The sequence below is a fragment of the Marmota marmota genome, unplaced genomic scaffold (genome assembly GCF_001458135.2).
Source record: "Marmota marmota marmota unplaced genomic scaffold, marMar, whole genome shotgun sequence".
Taxonomy (NCBI): domain Eukaryota; kingdom Metazoa; phylum Chordata; class Mammalia; order Rodentia; family Sciuridae; genus Marmota; species Marmota marmota.
In genome coordinates, this window is record NW_026000075.1 from 7,287,710 (window position 1) to 7,307,560 (window position 19,851).

The window sequence follows — 19,851 nt, forward strand, 5'->3', positions numbered from 1 at the left end:
ATGGGAGGGAGGGTGGGGAGGGGAGAGGGGATAGTAGAGGATAGGAAAGGCAGCAGAATACAACAGAGACTTGTATGGCAGTATGTAAAAACGTGGATGTGTAACGGATGTGATTCTGCAACCTGTATATGGGGTAAAAATGGGAGTTCATAACCCACTTGAATCAAATGTATGAAATATGATATGTCAAGAACTATGTAATGTTTTGAACAACCAATAAAAAAATTAAAAAAAAATAAAAAAGTTGGGATCTAATATATTTTTTTATACTTTTAAATTTTATAAATCTTATAACATTTTATATATTTATATAAAATATGTAATATACAAAATACATATAAATATATAAATATATAAAATATAAAGACAGACATATTTTTATTTCCTTCAAATAATTCCCTTCTTCCTACTGACATAATCCTATCTTTCAATGGAAATAAAATCTTCCCTATTCACAGGCAGAAGTAAAGACTTAAAAAACCAGATACACGTTCACGGAAACATTAACTTGTTCTATCTTTCTATGGTGCAGTACAAATGACTCCTGTCAGATTTCTGAAAAAAAAAGTCACAAGGCAATACACTGAAGAAGTGTTACTGAGAGAAAGAAGCAAATAACACTGAGGTGCTGACGAGAGAGACGACTTGCATCAGATCCCTGCTGACTCTGATAAGGGTGTGAGGACCAAATGGGCATGAAAGGCAAAGAGCTTCTCCCTAAGGAACGCTAGGACAAGAAGCAATTTTCTAATTTGGGGATGCTGTACCTGGTTCCAACTCAGCATGGATAAATAGAACCTATGAGACAGGATATAAAGGATATTCTTGAACCAATAGGAAAAACTAGAATATGACAGCAGATTGAATAAAAAGCATTATATTAACATTAAATTTACTGAAGTTGCTACCATACTGTGTTGTGTACTCTTGACATATTTAAGGTAAAAGATCAAGATGCAAATGACTTATTGTGAAATAGAAGACACAGACATAAACCCACATAAATACAGTTATCTCCTACTAGACAAAGTTGCTATAAACATACATTGGAGATTTGGAAAATTGGAAATCCATATGTAGCAAAATGAAATTAAACCCCTTTCTCTCACTCTGCACAAAACTCTACTCAAAGTGGATCAAGGACCTAGGCATTAGACAAGAGACCCTGTGCCTACTAGAAGGGAAAGTTGGCCCAAATCTTCATCACCTGCAAATTGGTGTGGCCAAGAACATGAAGAGAGAGTCTACAGAATGGGAGAAAATCATTGCTACCTACACCTTAGAAAGATCATTAATTTCCAGGATATACAAAGAACTCAAAATTAACTTAACACCAAAGAAACAAATAACCCAATCAATATATGGGCAAAGGAACTAAGCAGATACTTCACAGAAGAAGAAATACAAATAGTCAAGCAAATATATGAAAAAATGTTCAACATCTCTAGCAATTAGAGAAATGCATTAAAACTACATTGATATTTCATCTCACTCCAGTCAGAATGACAATGACTAAGAATACAAGTGATAATAAATGTTGGTGAGGATATGGAAAAAAAAAAGTATGCTCATACATTGCTGGTGGAACTGCAAATTGGTGCAACCACTTTGGGCCTTGAGAGCTTGTTTGGAGGTTCTAGCAGGAAAGTGCAGCTACTTGTATACACTTGATCAAAGAATGGTCCTCCTCTATCAGGGAAGGTTGTCTTAATGGGGGGACAGATTTTGCAGCTGAATCACCCTCATATTTGGTGCAATCACTCTGGAAAACAGTATGGAGATTTCTAGAAAAGATGGAATGGAACCACCATTTGACCCAATTATCCCATTCCTCATCATATATCCAAAGGACTTAAAATCAGCATATTATAAAGATGTGGCCACATGAATGTTTATATCAATATATCAATGTTTATAAGCCAATCTGGCTTATTTCACTGAATGTTTTCTCTGATATGCAGTTACTGATTCACAATAGGCTGGAGGGAGGAGTGGAGGCTCAGTTGATTGAACAAGGAAGGGGGAAAAGGATGGGAGATAAGAATGGGAAAGATAAAATAAATTCTACATAACTTTCCTATGTTCATATATGCATACACGACCAGTGTAACTCCACATCATGTTGTCATGTTCAACCACAAGAATGGGAAGTTAAACTCATGTATGTATGACATATCAAAATACATTTTACTATCATGTATAACTAAAAAGAATAAATAGTTACTATAGAAAAGATTTTCAAATTCATATTTTCTGAAGAGAATCTTTTAGTTTATTAAAATCAAAAATTCCTATACATATATTAATAAAGTGAAGGTTCACCTGAGTACAAATCCACAAATATATACATAACTACCTAAAACCTTATTAAAAATTCCATCTATTATGCTTTTTATGATCAAGAGAAGTTTAAATAAATGTTGACAAATCCCAAGGAGCACAGGGATTAATTGTGTTAAAGCAAAAATTCTGTAAGTGTAATAATTTCTGATAAGTAATTCTACAATGGAGTTATAACTGTACATCTTCACTGAAAGTATGTATTATGGCTAGAGTTATAAAACCACAAAGTCAACTGGTTTTTAGTTTGGGCATTTGATGTTTCTGGATGGTATAGAATTTATTTGTTAAGGAGTAAAACCCTCTGTTTATCCATGGGTCAGCTACTATGTGAGTGTATGCCTAGCTATTTTATCAACTGACCTCAATTTTTACCTAGAACAATAAATATCTCCATGGGTGATAGGATGATTCACTCACTCTGCTCAATCTCTTAAAAGTATTTTAAGAGTAAAAGAATCTAAAATGTCAGACTCTGACACTCTTCATGCCAGTATATTACTGTGAACTTATAACTTGCCCTAAATCACTAGATATTCTGTGCTCCTGACACATGTATTATATTCAATCACTTTATCAAAATAAACTGGGAGTTTTTATGAAGTCCAACACCACAGAGATGAAAATAATAAAAACCATTTTACCGGTTGAGGTAAGAAAGCATTGGACGGATAAATGTATTCAGTTTGACAAATATATAAATAAGATTTAAAAATCACATCTTGAATATACAATTGTATAATATCTTAATATTAAGTAACATGATGCCATTATTTCAATTTTAATTTTTTTAAATATTGTAATTGTTATATAACCTTGATAATAATACTAAAATATGTTTTAAAGTAAACTTTAGCAATCTACAACAATTTAAAAATGATTATAAGGCATTTTTAAGGTGTGAAATGAAAATGCTGTCCTACATTTAGCCATACGCTTAAATTTGTTTTTCCTGAGAGAAAATAAAGCACTCTTTGTTTAACACAGATTTTTCTGTATCATAATTAGAAATGCAGATGGGAAGTTTAAATTAGGCAATGGTTGACAGGAGGAAAGACATTTGCTATAAAATTGTTGGGAGTGATTTCAAGTTCAAATCCTTTGAAATGAAACAAGGTCCATTTGTCACAGAATATAATTCAATGGCACATGGTCTGGCTAGTTGGCTCAAGTCTGGTTAAGACTCAAATACATTTGGGGAATGAAAGGCAAATGAAGAGCAGACTCGGTAAGGGATGTTCAGAACAGAGAAATTCATTGTAGGCTTCCAAAATCTAATGCATGAAGGCCTTCTGAATCTCTCCAAGAACTCATCTAATACATTTCACCAATAATTTTTCATTTTTAAAAGAGGAAATCTGCTCTGCAATGAGATATGCTTCTTACAGAAGCTGAAGATACTTAAGATTATGTATATATGCATACACTAGTAATTGAGAGTCTTGCATATACTATTAATTGAATGTCTTGAGACTGAGGAGATAGAGGAAAGATAGTTATTGATACATAGATATACAATGATATATAGCAATTTGAATATATATTGAGTTCATAAATGTGATTATAAAGTTAAAATACGTTTTTGGAAGGCATATTTGAATATAATACTACTTATTTTGAGTATGTATGTTGATAACATACTGTACATATAGAATGGCATATTTACCCTTTTCTTTTTAGCCAGAATATACACATGAGAATCTTATAAATTCTTCAAAGTAATTAGAAGTGTTGTAAGACCTCATAATTATGCATAATTTTGTTCAAGTATTCAAATTTTTAATAGCAGTATGATATATTGCATACTTATTTTTATCAAATTTAAATCATAGAAACTGTGGATATAACAGCCTACTCTCACACAGCTTATATAGAACTAAGATTTGCTGTCTTCAATAATTTAGATAATAACACTTTTTAAAAATTTTTAAATTTGTTTTAGTCAGTTACACATGACAGTAGAATGCATTTATGCACTTCGGTATATTTTTAAGTATTCATGTAATGTTAAGTGAGGGCAACTATCATAACCTGTTTCTGTAATAATATCAACTTTTATACAATATAATGGTAATGTATGGTACCATCATAATAACATATCAATTAGTAAAATGAAGCCTAATTTCTCTATATATTAAAAAAGTTAAGTGATATGCTTAAATCTCCAATTTTAGTTCCATCAGCTATTGTTTCTTAACATTTCCCTTCCATGTAAGACTAGTATATTAGTAACTCTGTTTCTTTTACCTCCAAATTTATCACATTATCATTTTTTACTTTTATATTTGATTAGATTCCCATTATGTGCATTCTATCGTATAACCACAAATAAATTATTTATATGTAGGTGATTCTAAAAGTTGAAAACCAATAAATAGTTTGTGGAAGATTTTGACTACGAAACTATTATTCACTGCAGAGCCAAAAAGGTTGTGGGATTACATATGCTTCTTCCTAATTAGACAGTGAACTCGGTTCTAACTCAAAGATGGAGTTCAGCCAGGCACGGTGGTGCACGCCTGTAATCCCAGAAGCCTGGGAGGCTGAGGCAGGAGGATCATAAATTCAAATCCAGCCTCAGCAATGGTGAGGTGCTAGGAAACTCAGTGAGATCCTATCTCTAAATAAAATACAAAATAGGGCAGGGGATGTGGCTCAGTGGTTGAGTGCCCCTGAGTTCAATCCCCAGTAACTGCCCCCCACCACCCCCCCAAAAAAAGATGTAGTTCATATAGACTTTTTTTTTAAGTCATCAATAGACCTCTTTATTCATTTATTTGTATGTGGTGCTGAGAATCAAACCCAGTGCCTCATACATGCTAGGCAAGTGCTAAGTGCTCTACCATTAAGCCACAACGCCAGCCTCTCATAAAGACTTAGGACTGCACATAGTAAGCAAGTGTTCTGTCATTGAGCCACACTCCCAGTCCCTTTCTTACTTGTTGATCAAGATACCTTTTAGTCACCTTCACATTTTGATCTTTAGTTTTGTTTTCATTTTGTATTTATTCTTCCTGGAATTTCTATTTGTTGTATTCCTCCCCTCTCCCTTTTTAGGAGAAGAAACATTTTCTCTATTTATGATAACCCGATCATCTGCCAGCTTATTATTTGCTCTAATCATTGTTTGAAATATATCCAACTATTCCTAAAATCCAAATATTTCATACACGATTATGATTTAGAAGCTTCATATTGAAATTACAACTTTCCTGTACAATAAAATAAGGAGTTTTCCCAATGTTTCTGGTTCTTTTCAGCCTTTTATTGTACCCTACCAGTTTCCTGAGTCCTTCTGCTTCTAATTGGACCATTACTTTTCTTGGATGACATGACAGCTTCACTCCTGTATCTTCAGTTCATTGCTCTTTCGATTCAGTTAATGATATTGTCCCTTTTCTTCCATTTCTCTTCATTTTGTTTAATTATGCCTTAAAGTAATTTTTAAAGAAGATATATGAGAGCTAAATTTTGTGAGCCCATGCAATAAAGAGATCTTCATTTTGTTGCACATTTGAGATTGATAAATTGGCTATTTTTGAAATCCTGTGTTGAAAATAATTTTCATTAATAATTTTAAAGGTATTCCCCTGTAATTCTATCATTCTAAGTTGTTGACTAGAATCCTGATGTCAATTGTGTTCCTTTGTACCTAGTATGCTTTTTGTTATTATATTTGTTTATGTTTAGAAGTTTTTGGTTGTCTTATAATTTTTTCGATAATAATAAAATTTTGGAAATAATTTATTAGACTAGGATTACTGGAAAAGGGCCAGGCTTACATATTTTTAATACCTATAGTATTAAATTTTTAATTACCTATAGTGTGAAATCTTAGAAGTGCCTAAAGGCCTATGTGCTCTTCTTACAAACTTTTCTAGTACTGACCTGATGTGATATATAAAATTTTTATAATTAAGTCATTTATTTGGAGTTAGAAAGACATTTCAAAGTTTTCTATAAATATATAACTTGCTAAAATAATAAGTTAACCATTAAAGTTAATTTAGTAATGAATTAATTTGAACTTTTATTAAGATTTTTAGCCAGTGAACTTAGCATTGGAGCTATATAACTAAGAAAAAATATTTTTCCCAGTGAACAGTAACTTAGAACATTTATCTGCATTAGTCTATTATCTATCAAAAGGCTCTGAAAAATATCAGGAGATAGTGGTCAATCAACAAAAAGTCTTACAGCAGGGCAGTCAGGCAAATGAACAAAAGAAGATTAACACTAAAAGTATAATGAGAATTCACAAGGCTGAATGTTAATAAAAATGAAATACAACTTGGTTGCAAAAGAACTTGGAAGACTTGACTGTAGGTCCAGCTCTATAAATGTAAGGTAGGGAGAAAATCCAGAGCTGGAGTTTAGGAAATGTACTCTGAAATCAGGTGTCAGACCCTAGATTCTTCCTTAATATTTATATGGCCATAAAATGCTATTTAAACTTTCTAAAAAATTAAATGGATTTATATGTAATTAGTTCTTTAATATAAGGCCAGTGTATAGTAGCCACTCTAAATGTTAGCCATTATTATTGGCATCATTGCAATTTAATAATTGTGAAACCTTGGCCAAAAGACTGAAATTCCGATTCTCAGTTAATATCATTAGGACTATGAATTTAATAATGATTTCTATGTAACAGGATTTCAAATAAACATTCAACATAACATACACAATAGTTAATAAATGGTATCGTACAATACCTATAGGCCAATGGAAATACATTGGCAGTAATTTTTATAGACCACATTCAGAACACTGTTGGAGTCCTGCTGGGTTTGCTAATACATTGTCACTATTGACACCACACCATTAAGGGTATAACAAAGATGTTCCTCCAAGGCAATAAGTACCACCTGCACTCAGGGCCTTCACATTGTTGAATAAAAGGAGCCAAACAATCAATTTAACCTCAAATGTGTTTCCACTTGTAAAACATTGAGTCATTAACCTTAACAATGTCAGTGTGCTCTTACAACAAAACTCAACTAAATGAGTGTCCAGGGGAATATTTAAGAGCCCAATTCGTGTGGAGTAATGTACTAAAAGCATTACCAAAGCCTGTTAGAGGGAGTAATACTGAGTGCCCAAGAAGGATTAAGTAACTTGAAGCAGTGAGATGGAAAGGTAAACACATGGAAAGGTCTCCAATAGTAAAAGTATCATGCATGTTTATCGATTACCCATTGGCTCTTGAAGTTGTGCTTAAACATTTGAAAGCCAGTGAAATAACTGGAGAAACTTCTGTTCATTGATTTGCAATATTTATCCCAGATCAGTCACTTAATAAGACTATCCTTGTCTCTCCATCTACAAAATTGTGACAATAATCCCTACTTTAATAACATAACTCAGATAAATATAGGAGATAAGGGAAAAAGGCCTTCAAATATATAGAAAACTAAACAGACCAAGGTATTGTTATTATCATCACTAAGAAGGAATTGCCTGAGCCACTTTTTACATTTTAACATAGTGCTTCCATTTTAGGCTTTTAGGAATCAATTTGTATTTAATTTTATTTATCATCATCATTGTTATTACTATTTTTATTTTGTGGTACGGAGATTCAATCCAGTTGTGCTAGCATGGAGCTACAACCACAGTCTTTTTTATTTTCACTAAATTGCTCAGGCTGGCCTCAAACTTGCAATCCTCCTGCCTAAGCCCCCTCAGTTGCTGGGTTTAGAGATGTGTACCACTGCCCCTGGCTTCACATAGTGCTTTTAAAAATAGCTTAGGAAATTTGTTTGGATTCCACAAAGACAAAACACTTCATGGTCACAATCAATGTGATGTTTTGTAATAGACAGCAGTGTTCTTATTTTACTGTATGCCATTTTATATCTATAGGACCCTATATATTTTGCCTTTAGGATCACATAGAAAAGATAGATAAATACCTGTTTTGTGAGATTTAGTGATTTGTAAAATATTTAGTGGCAAGAACAAGTACCAAGACTTGATGGTTGTCTGCAGGTTTTAGCTGTTTTGCTATGCTCCTCATTATTAGAAATAATAGCTAGAAGATAGATAACACAACACATACATGTATCTACACATATACATAATTACTAATGTATACATGTACAGAGAAAACAAAGGTAGGTCTCATGTTCTTTAAGACCGGCTCTTCAAAAAAGATCTCAAAAAGAATTTTTACTTAAGAAAATCATAGCTCAAGTTTACTGAGTCTTTTATACCAGGAATCACCAAAGCTCTCACTCTATATAAATAAAGGAAAAGATACAAATGGAATCCTGTGATTATCATCTGGGGTAAATTTTGTTCTCCAACTGGGTATTTAGACATATCTGGAGACCATTCTAATTGTCTCAATTTGGGAAGCAGTGTCACCATATGGACATATAGTAGGTAGGGACCAGGGATGGTATTAACATCCTTCAAAACAAAGACAACCCCTTATAATATTGAATTATCTAAATCAACTAAGACCAACAACTGTGAATGTTGAGAAACCTTGGTATAATGCCCAAACAGGTCTCATACTAACTCTTTCTTTATAGATGAAATTATAAATTAAAGAAATTAAAATAATTTACAAAAGGTTGTAAGCCAGAAAGAAGCCAGGCGGGATTCAAATCCAGAATGTCTGAACCAAAAGCTATACTGTCATTCACAAATTCACTTTTATTAGATCATAATGGCACCCCTTGCTCTAAGAACAATAAAGCATATTATTATAATAGTGATTATTGGGACTGAATATACAGAACAGTTAAATGTCAACTTTTATGTCCATAGTAGGGATTTTTCCTTCACCAATTAATGGAATTGAAGTCCTAAGCAGAGGGGAAATGGCTGAATCATTGATATGTAAACATTTATTCAAATTTCCAGTTATGTTGTACCTTTGCATTCATAGAGATTGGAAACTTGCTTTGAAAAGTGCTAATGAAAGTTGAAAGTTACCTTCAAGAAGTTATGCATATTTCAGAAGAAATAAAAGTCATTATGCATTCTCTCTAAAGAAGATACAATCTCAAACTGTCAAAACCCTAAACTCTTCTACATATATTACATATAAATGCCATCTTTTAAAAAGCTCTTTCCATTTTTTCTTCTAAATTAGCTTAGTGGGCCATGGTATTACAGTATCTTGGTCTGGCCTGTGAATAATGTGACAGGTAATTTCTCTACTTCTTGCCTGTAGTTAAGTTTGACTGAAGATATGGAAAACAACTTTTATGACTTAGGTGGTAAAAATAAATGTTCTGTAAGCCATACAGAGCTAGGTTGTGGACAGCTAGCATAAAATATTGCATACTGAATTTATATCTGCCAATAAATAATTTTTAAAAACTAGGAAGATTTTATACTGATGTATACTAAAATATTTTCTCAAAACAAATTATAATGTTAGTAATAATCTCAACATACCTGTCATGTTATTGGAGAGCACATTTCTGAACATTGAAAAAATGCTCTATTTGGATATGCTTAAAAGATGAAGAGCAAATAAATAACATTCAAAATCAGGGGACACTAATTTTAAGGATTAAATTATTCATATGGTAAAGAGAATGTCAACATTTAAAGAATGTCATCGTGATAATAGCTTATTGCTATTTCTACAATGGATAAGGACATGCCTTCCATGAGAGCCCATGGTTGCAAATAACATGAAAATTCTCTCTAAGACAGTATAATTTAGCTCTGTTTAGTTTATAATGATCATGATTAAATCTAAACTATTATAAGCAAACCACCATCTGGAACCATAGCAAATCAAGATTCTATTTTCTATGATGACCAATCATAGGAAGCTTATGCAGACTTCTACTTTGCAATATTGTGCAGTAATGTGATTAGATAATCATGCAGACCAATGAACCTAGCTAACTGGAACATAAACAAATGTACAATGTGTCACTTGCAAATACTTTAGTCTTTTATCAGGGTCTCCTGACCAAAAATGTTAGTTAGTTTTTAAAAGATTGAAACTCAACATCGAGTGTTTTGAATCTATATTAAGGTATTGATAAGGTGTATGGAGGGAATGGCAAAGTTAGAAAATTTTATATGTAGTTTACAGGATCAGATGAATACTTTTGTGGATTAAAAAAAAAGATACATTGTCAAGAAAAAAACCTACAAACAAGTTTCCTAAAGGAACAATCCTCAGTCCACATTTTTACATCAATGTGATATTTTACTTATATGGGTTGCATGAGGTCCTCCCTAATGATGTTGAAGCCCCAATCCCATTACCTATGAATGTGACCTTATTGGAAAATAGTATCTTTTCAGATGATCAATATGAGGCTTTGTTGTAGAACTTTTCTCTAATATGACTAAGATTTTATACAAAGGGGAAATCTGAACACCTAGACAGAGACAAAGGAGAACACCATGTGAAGACTGGAATTATCACAATCCATGAAATGCCAAGACTGCTGACAAATCATCAACAGCTAATAAAGAAGCATAGAACAAGTTGTCCTAACACAGTCTTCAGAAGAAACCAACTCTGCCTACCTGGATCTGGGACTTGCAGACTCCAGAAGTGTGAGATAATAAAACTCTGTTGTTTATGTCACCAAGTTTGTGGTACTTGGTTATGAAAGCTTCATATCTATATCAATATATTGTGGCATGCCCAAGGCACTAAACGCATTATGAAAGATGGTTGGGAGAAACCCTGTAGCTTCAATTAGCATCTTTACAATTAGGAAGAAAATAAGAGTACAAACAACTTCATGGCATTACTCTCATAGCTAACTTGAGAATGATGAAGCAGTACATGTGTTTAAAGGAAAGGTTATGCTGTTCATGGTCCCAAAAGAGATGTTCACTACAAATGAGAAGCTTGTTAAGCCAAAAAAGGAGGGGACAGTGACCTAATCAAGGCAGCTGATTAGGAGGTAAGTCTTCAAGGAGTTTATAAGACGAAATGGTGAAGAAAAGGTGACAAAAATCTAGATATGAAGGAATAGTGAATGGCCTGAATGAGGTAGCAAGTATTAAAAATTAAGTGACAGTCATAAACCAGAGTTTAAGGGGGAAGACTGAACTTAGAAACTAAATGAACCTCCTAAAAGTAGTAGTTAGGGTTAGGGTTAGGGTTGGAGTGTGAAGAAGAAAATTAAAAACAAAAATAAAATCAACATTTTTAGGAATTAAAACTTGAGTGAATGGGTTTAGAACTATGTTTTGGGTAGATGGTATTACTAGAAGTCTGGGTTCTGAATTAAAAGGATGTTATTATATAGACAAACTTTTATAATTGTACTCTATTTGGAACCAAACCATGGACGATTCCAGGATCCGACCCTGACTATTACAATGGAAGAAAAGCCTTTGGGACATTGTCATTTCATGCTCCATCGAGGCACAGTGGTTTGTAGGATGGTAAGATCTACTCTCTGCTGAAATTCCTCTCTTACTATTATTTAACAGCTAAAGTGTCAGATCTTGTTTTTCCCCCAGATCATCCTTGAGATTTACTTTTTCTAAAGTATGTGTATCTGTACTGCATAAAATATATAAGAATCTATGGCAAATTTCAGAAATCTCTTATAGTAGGCCCTCAAATTAAAATCTGTGCTATATCATTTCTGTTTCTCTCTCTCTCTCTCTCTCTCTCTCTCTCTCTCTCTATATATATATACATATATATATATATATATATAGATATATATAGATATATATATCTATCTATATATTAGGAAAATAAAAATAATTAAATTTTTAAATGAATCACTGTTTGATTTGTTTGGCTCAGATACCCATATTACCAACAGAAATCACTTGGCACAGAGCCTTGGCTTCCTGTTATTGCCATTTATTTGTTTATTCTCATGCTTGAATGCTCTAAAGAATATATAAATACCTTGAGCCCTGTGGATTATATCTGGTTTTAACACATAACATAGTGTTCTGCACAGAGTTGGTGCTCAATTAAATTTAATTGATGATGATTATTAATATTTCTAAGAAAGAGAAAGACTAAATTTCTTTCCTTTTGCCATAATACATGTGTCCCTTTCCCTTTTTCACCTATTGGAATATTTTTCGCAAACATAAAGTGGTCTAACAAACGCTTTTGAGAAATCTCCAAGTCTGTGTGTCTTTTTAACATCTGAGTTGAATCTTGTGTTTAAAATAAGTTAAATTCCATTTTTCATTTTGAGAAAAATGCTTTATGTTTTATGTGAAAACACAGGTAGAATCCAATAATAAAACAGATAAAATAGAGATGTCATCAATGGAATTTAGATTTCAGGAATCTCTATCTTCTACCTCCAAAGTAGCCCATCCACCCACCCTATCCAAGTTGAAGTGTCATTTTTTTTCTGTGGAACCTCCTAAAAAATGATATCAGAGAATGATAGAGTGCAATATGGTATGAGTCTATTTTTCTGTTGCCTTACAGGTTAATCATAGTGTGGTAACAGCACAAGCTATTTTGAAAAGGTGGCATGCCCAGTAGACAGAGACATTAATCATACCCTGGGTCTCTTAACAACCTGCACCCCCCATCCCTAAGCACACACATATACCTTTGTTCAGCAATAAAAGCAAATACCTATAATTTTAAAATTATGTCCTTAAAATCATTAAACCCTGATTTATGTACACTTTGAGCTCTGATTCTTTCATCAACCCCTCTCTCCCACCTTCTTAGACACTGCTATGACCTTGTTGAAGGAGTTCTCTGTACTATTTCCTTGCAGTAGTTTGAAACAATATAATGGGACTTTCATAAGGCAATCTTTGACACCTGTCAAGCTGGTTGTCACACATTTTCTATTTTTCAGTTTCAACACTTCAAATGCTTCAAAGCTTGAAGTTCAGACTTTAAAATGTGCGTATGCAGAAAGACCCATACTTTGGTAAACTTAACATAGACTCCTTTATGAATGCAATCTTGGTCTCAATTATTAAATTAATTACAAATTTGTAACTTCTTATGGTAGGCCCTCAAAATTAAAATCTGTGCTATATCATTTCTATTTCTATATCTGGAAGAATACTTAATATCTAAACATAGGCTAACATTCATTACCAAATACAGACTTAAAATTAAATATTCCTTACAAAATATTTCAACATGTCAGCAAATTAATGTTTTATAAGTTAATATAAGAGAAAATCAATTGAAACAACAGGTTTTTTAATGCACACTGACAGCAACAGTAACATTAAAGAACTCTCTGATCTTCGCCGTAAAGGTTCTAAAACGTACCTCTATCGGGAAATTATTTTTTTCTATACATCAAGGGGCTTAAAATATTTATTATTTCACCCAAACCTTATACCTAGGAATTTATTCCACAACTGGGCACAAGAATAAAAATTGAGTCTAAAATGTTCAGTAAAAGAGTGTTTGTAATAAAATGCAAGCAAACTTTACAATACAGTAGGTGAATAGTCACATAAATTATGATAAAATCATATAATGGACTATTTTGTTTTAAAATAACATGGAAAATATATTAACATTATTTAGAATAAATAAACAGGAATGCCATGCATAAAACATGATCAAAATTTGATTAAAGAAAGAAAAAGAGAAACAAAAAAAAAGGATTGTGTAAGCCCATAGTAACTATAACCCAAATATTAATAATAGCTTAGAACACTTGGACCCAGAACTTATTCCTAGGAATTTATTCTAGAACTAGGCACAAGAATGAAAATTGAGTCTAAAATGTTCAGTAAAAGATTACAATAAAAATGCAAGCTAGCATTCATTTAATATAATTTGACCAATGCAAAATTATTAATAACTATGTTTCAAGCAAAGAGTACAACTACTTAGTTTCTGGCATAATATTTTATTTATATTATGCTACATAATATAATAAGCTTTTCTTTGTAAGGTTTAACTATTGCTACCAATACATTATAAGAAACCTGAATTATTTTAGCTGAATTCTTAGCCAATATTCCCTAATTCCTTTCCACTATTTTAGTTAGAATTTATGTCTGTTTTCCATTAAGATTTTAACATGTAAATTTTAGGATTCTCTGTTGAAAATATCTGAAGATAAGTCTTTTCTCAAAAATTTTGGTATGCATAAGTACAATTTGTGGTTATAACATATACCTGTATCATAAACTTTTCTCAGTAGTACATGCCATAATCTCTGAAAGTGAGTTTACAACAAGAGGTAGTTGCATATGTGTGTAATCCCAGCGGTTGGGAGACTGAAGCAGAAGAATCAGGAGTTCAAAGTCAGACTCTGAGCCAGGCCCAAAGCAATTTATTGGAACTCTGTCTCAAAATAAAAAATAAAAATGGCTGGGGATGTGGCTCATTGTTTGAGTGCCCCTGGGTTCAATGTCTACTATATAGAAAAAATAAATAAAAACAGAGTTTATAGCAATGAGTTTGCACTTGAAGATTGCCCAGAATTTGTTCACAGTTCAATTATGCATTCTTTGGTTAGAAAGTCTCCTAAAATCAGTTCTTGCTAATAACACACTTCCTAAATACTGTGCCTACTAGTCTTCATTTATTTTTTTTTTTTACTTATTTTTATTCCATTCTAAGGCTGATAATTTGGAACACATTTTCAAATATGTCCTGGATATTATTTGTTGTACTAAGTACCCCATAACTTCAAGGTCACTAAGCCACACCTTTTAAAACCCAGGTTAGAACCACACCCAACTGAGATTACAGTGACCCTGTGATAATTGATTCAGGTGTCTAGATTTTTTAACAACAAATCTTAGGTAACAGACTCAGAATATTTGAGCAGAATTACTTAAGACTATGTAATTTTCCTACCAGGACATTCTGTCATTAGGCATACCTAAAGTTTAGAGTACAGGCATTTCTTATTTCTAAAGTCTTTGATTCTAAATCAACAGATGTGTTCACTCTAAGTCTGTGACCTTCCTTCCAGATATCAAGTTGTAGTTACCCTGAGCTCTGAAGTTCCAAAGTTCCCAGGCTGAGCAGCCCTCTTTTCCAGGTTCATACTCTTGGGGGAAGACTATTGCTCTGGGTGTAACACAAAGCTCAAGGAGAAGGTGAGAAGCAGCTATTTGTGGGGGTTATGGACTGTGTACCAAAGGGCAAACTGAGGTGTCCACACATACTATATGAAACCCCTCATAGTATGTGACAGAGGGAAGGGCAGGAAGAAGAAAAAAAAAAAAAAGAGGCTCAAGAGTCTCTTTCTTATTTTATTTATTTATTTTTGTCACATATTAGCATGGAATTCTCAGGGGTCTGAGAACATAAAATCCTAGCCCAACCTTCCCACTCATATTAAATAGTAATTTTTCAAATTAGGAGGAAAGAAAATATTATATTTTACAGTTTTTAGTTTCATTTATAAAATTTAAACATTTAGTATTTAGCCATGTTTTGTGTCGGTAGGCCTCCATTTGTACTGCTGCTTCAATATCCTCCAAAGGCAGAAGGCCAAGTTGTGGGTTTACCTATGAGTAAATTAACACATGTCAGTGAATATACACTGAGTTTCAGGGTAAACTGAAGAACTGAAAATGGAGATGTTGGGCATGGCTAAGGAAATCTAGGGCTCTGGTGGCTGAGACAGGAGGATTGCAAATTCAAAGCCAGCCTCCGCAATTTAGCAAAGTGTAATGGTTAATTTGAATTGTCACTTGATTGAATTAAGAGATGCCCCGTGATTAAGAGACTTACTGGTGTATCAATGAGTGTGTGTCTAGGAATGATTGGAATGTGGGAGAGCCAACTGAAATGGAGACCCTCCCAGGGTGTGGGCAACACCAGCCTATATGATGATGGTTTAGATGGAATAAAAATTGGAAGAACAAGGAAGCACCAGCAGGTGCAGGCTTCATTCTTCTTGAACAGGTTCTTGATTGCTGCTGCGACCCCCTCTGAGGATATAGATCTTCTGAGAATATGGGACTCTGGCTTCTTCACTGTTTCAAAGCAGACTCTGCCAGTGATTTCCCAGAAGCCTTTGGTCTTGAATTAGAGTAACAATGTTGATCTCTCTTGTTCTGGGGCTTCAGCCTCTTGGGCTGGTTCTTCTAGTTCTCCAGCCTGCAGACTGCCAGTGTGGACTATCCAGCTTTTGGTCGTGTAAGACAACCTAATAAATTCCCTTTTTATAATTATACTTCCTGATGATTCTGTTCCTCTAGAGAACCCTAATACACAAGGACATAAGCAAATTGGGGAGATCTTGTTTCAAAATTCTAAAAAAGGCCAGGGATGTGGCTCAGTAGTTAAGTTCCCCTTATCCAATCACTGATAGAAAAGAAAAAAACAAAACAAAACCAAAAACTGAAAGTAGAGAAAATGGGGGAGGAGGATGCATAAAATAACGCAGAAAAAGCTGATGAAGAAGTAAAGTACATGCAGAGCAAGATCACATGTGCAGAAAAGGTGCAATCAGTCAAAGAGGAGACAGAGAGAGAGAGAGAAAAGGTATGAAAAGATACAAGAAAACAAATAAAACTTATAGGAGTTTAGAAGAGACTGAGTTTGGAGAACTAAATCTGCAGTAAATTCTTTTCAACTGATTCTACCAATGTAATAAATCTCTTTGACGTTGTATCTATTTTATCAGAAATAATAGATTAAAATAGTGATTAATGCTATAAAAGTTAATGAATCAGTAAGTTTTTTCAATCAGCCAATTGAAGGGATCTGTGCCAGGCACATCTGCAACCAAGGAAGCTTCTGATCTCACTTTGGCCACTTGGATGTTTAAAATCTGAAATTGGTGAGTCTTTCAGTCAGTGATAGTTGATGTGCTTCATACAGGACTTAGGAAATGTGGCCACAAAGAGATGCAAGTGCCTAGTATTAACAATACAGATTTCCTTTTAATTCAGATTCTTTATATAGTTTTCCCTTGTCATACACAGGAAATTATTTCCAGGATCTCCATGGACAACAAAATCTTTGGATGCTCTACTCCCTTGTATAAAATGATGTGACATTAGTATATAACCTACACACATCCTCTGGTATACATTAAATCATCTCTAGAGTACGTATAATACTTGGTAAAATACAAATGCTATGTAAATGCTTGTTCTACAATATTGTGTAAGGAATAATGACAAAAACATCTATATATGTTCAACAAAGATCATTCTTTTTAAACACATTGATCCCTTGCTGGTTAGATACTCAAGCAGAACCTGAGGTCACTGAGGATCAACTATATGCGTTAACTGTCATAAATTAGAAATTATCTCAAATATGCAGCACATGTGAAATTTCCCACTCTGATAAGAATGGTCAATGAAAATTTAAAAACACAGTACTTATTTAAAGAAGAACTGAAGATGACCTTGTACATAACGATATGTTTTTTTCCTCACTATTTTTGCCCAATTCCCATTACTATATAAACACTACGCTATTTGGACTTAAAATGGTTTTCACTGATAAGAGAAAACTGGGTCAGTATAATTTCAAGGCTAAAGCTTGTGACAAGAGACCACAGAAATAAAACTATTAATGCTTTGTCCTCATTCAGCAGAATTCTTTCTATTCATTTAAAATCACGGGGACAGAAGCATCATGAGAGGATACCAATGACAACTCCATACCTCAAGATTTGTACCAAAGCCAGATCCCTCAAGAGGAAGCAGCAGTGACCTTCATAAGCCAAGTGGCCCTGGCTTCGATCTATTTTTTGTTTTTTGACATGAGACTTCAGAAATGTCGTGTCTTTCTTTGTATTTTGTACAGAGACATGTGATTATCTTTAAAAATACAAAATTATAAGCTTCTGTGTCTATAAGCTGTAAAACAGGCATAGAGTAGCTGCAATTCCAAATGCAAATAAAATAAGACGGCAAAGTTGTGAAGTGTAGGGAATGGCAAGGCAATTCCTTCACAGTCATAGTCACCATCCACAGCTGCCCAGCTCCAGATCTGCCATTTCCTCTGGAGTTATTATTAGAGCATATGGGTACCAAAACTGCTCTTAACATTTTAATTACACATTTTAAAAATCATCTAAATTAGTTCCCCAAGTGCTTTTAGATCTAAGAATATTCTACTCAAAGAAGTGTGGATTATCATTGAAATTAGAAGACATGAACTTGTCCATATCCTCATCTTATAAAATTAACTCCAAAATGAAATTAGGAAATACGGATGGAATAAATGAAACATATTAAACCTGTTAGCTTTGATGCTGTATGGACAATTACCGAGGAAGGAAGAGATATGCAAAACCATAATCACATCTTTATTTCTTAAATGTAGGAAACTAAATATGCAAGTTTAGAATATCTTGATTTTAGCAAGAATTTTTTTTCTATAATGTATTTAGCCCATTCACTTACATTTATTTGAAATGCAAACTTTGGGAAGATTCAAATCAAACTTATAGACTTTATTTCATGAAGAATGAATAAATTACTATAAGGAAACATTAATATCAATCCTTGCCATTATGTATGAATTACAGCCTCAGTTGACCCATTTACAGTTATTTCTTTCCTTGGAACATGGTGGAAGTTGAAACATTTAGTACCTTTGTACATAAAACAAGGAAAAATAGAATTAAAAAATAATAGAATTATGCTGCTTTATGGATGCAGAGAGAGATGGAAAACATTTTATTACCACTTTATTTTACCTAGAAAACTTTGAGAAACAGCAGAATAGGAGAAATAGACCAGAAATCTGGTGATAGAATGCTGAGTCTGAAATTTGTTTTTGCCGCGTAATAAATAAGTGATCTTGGCCAAGTCAATCTGCCTTATGCCTCAGTTTCCTCATCGTGGTAATACCAGCACTGTCCTCATATATGCTAGATCTAAGCACAAGAATTAAATCAAGAGTTATTATGTTAAAGGATTTAAAATACAACAATGCCATCACACGTTATGAGTATTTGTAAAATATGATTTTCCTTGATACTACATCTGTCACTTCCCTTCACATTAGAAATTATCTTACCAATATGATATGTTCATTATTCATTTGTACATTATTTGTTTTGAAGCTGGTTCAAATGATCAATAAAACAGAAACCAAACATGTAAAATATATTTTCATTAAAAACCTGTGAGTGCATATTAATTGGCCAATATTTTGATGTGAAACCAATGACCTTTCTCTGAACACTATCTTATTAAATAAAATTTCACTATTTCTTTCCTGCCTTATTATGTATTATGTACCTATCAAGTTGCCTTTTATTTAAAGTGAAACTTTTAATTGTGAAGTAAATTGAGTAGAGAATGCATCTAGGCTGCTACTAATTTCCCCAGATTTTTGAGAGTTGTCTGCTATTCTCTGCATCAATTTAGCAGCTCACTTTTTAGAGTGCTATCAATATAGGTTTCTTTGAAGTAATTTTTCTCATATTCACATTTCTCAAGTTTATGTAACAATTAAATTACCTAGTAATGTATAAGAAAATAGAAGGGAATATATAGATCTAAGAATATCACTAACTCCCTGCGAGCATACCACTTAATCTAAGAAAACATAAGTGTTCAAATATTTAGAAAGCATACTTCCATAAAGTATGAGTATGCTTTAAAGGAATAATT

The 19,851-nt window shown here is 33.1% G+C and overlaps 1 protein-coding gene across 12 annotated transcripts in view; it reads right to left on the reverse strand.

Moving 5' to 3' along the window:
* The window catches only part of Naaladl2 (N-acetylated alpha-linked acidic dipeptidase like 2), a 1,175,859-nt gene that overhangs the window by 178,514 nt on the left and 977,494 nt on the right, over window positions 1-19,851 (reverse strand). The window contains exon 11 of one of the 12 annotated variants that reach the window (XM_015494311.2): window positions 15,529-15,771. The exons of the other annotated variants lie outside the window; for them this stretch is intronic. Within the exon in view, the coding sequence (XP_015349797.2) occupies window positions 15,637-15,771 (135 nt within the window). The 3' untranslated portion in view covers window positions 15,529-15,636. Of the gene's footprint in view, window positions 1-15,528; window positions 15,772-19,851 lie in introns of those variants that run through there. 12 annotated transcript variants of the gene reach the window in all.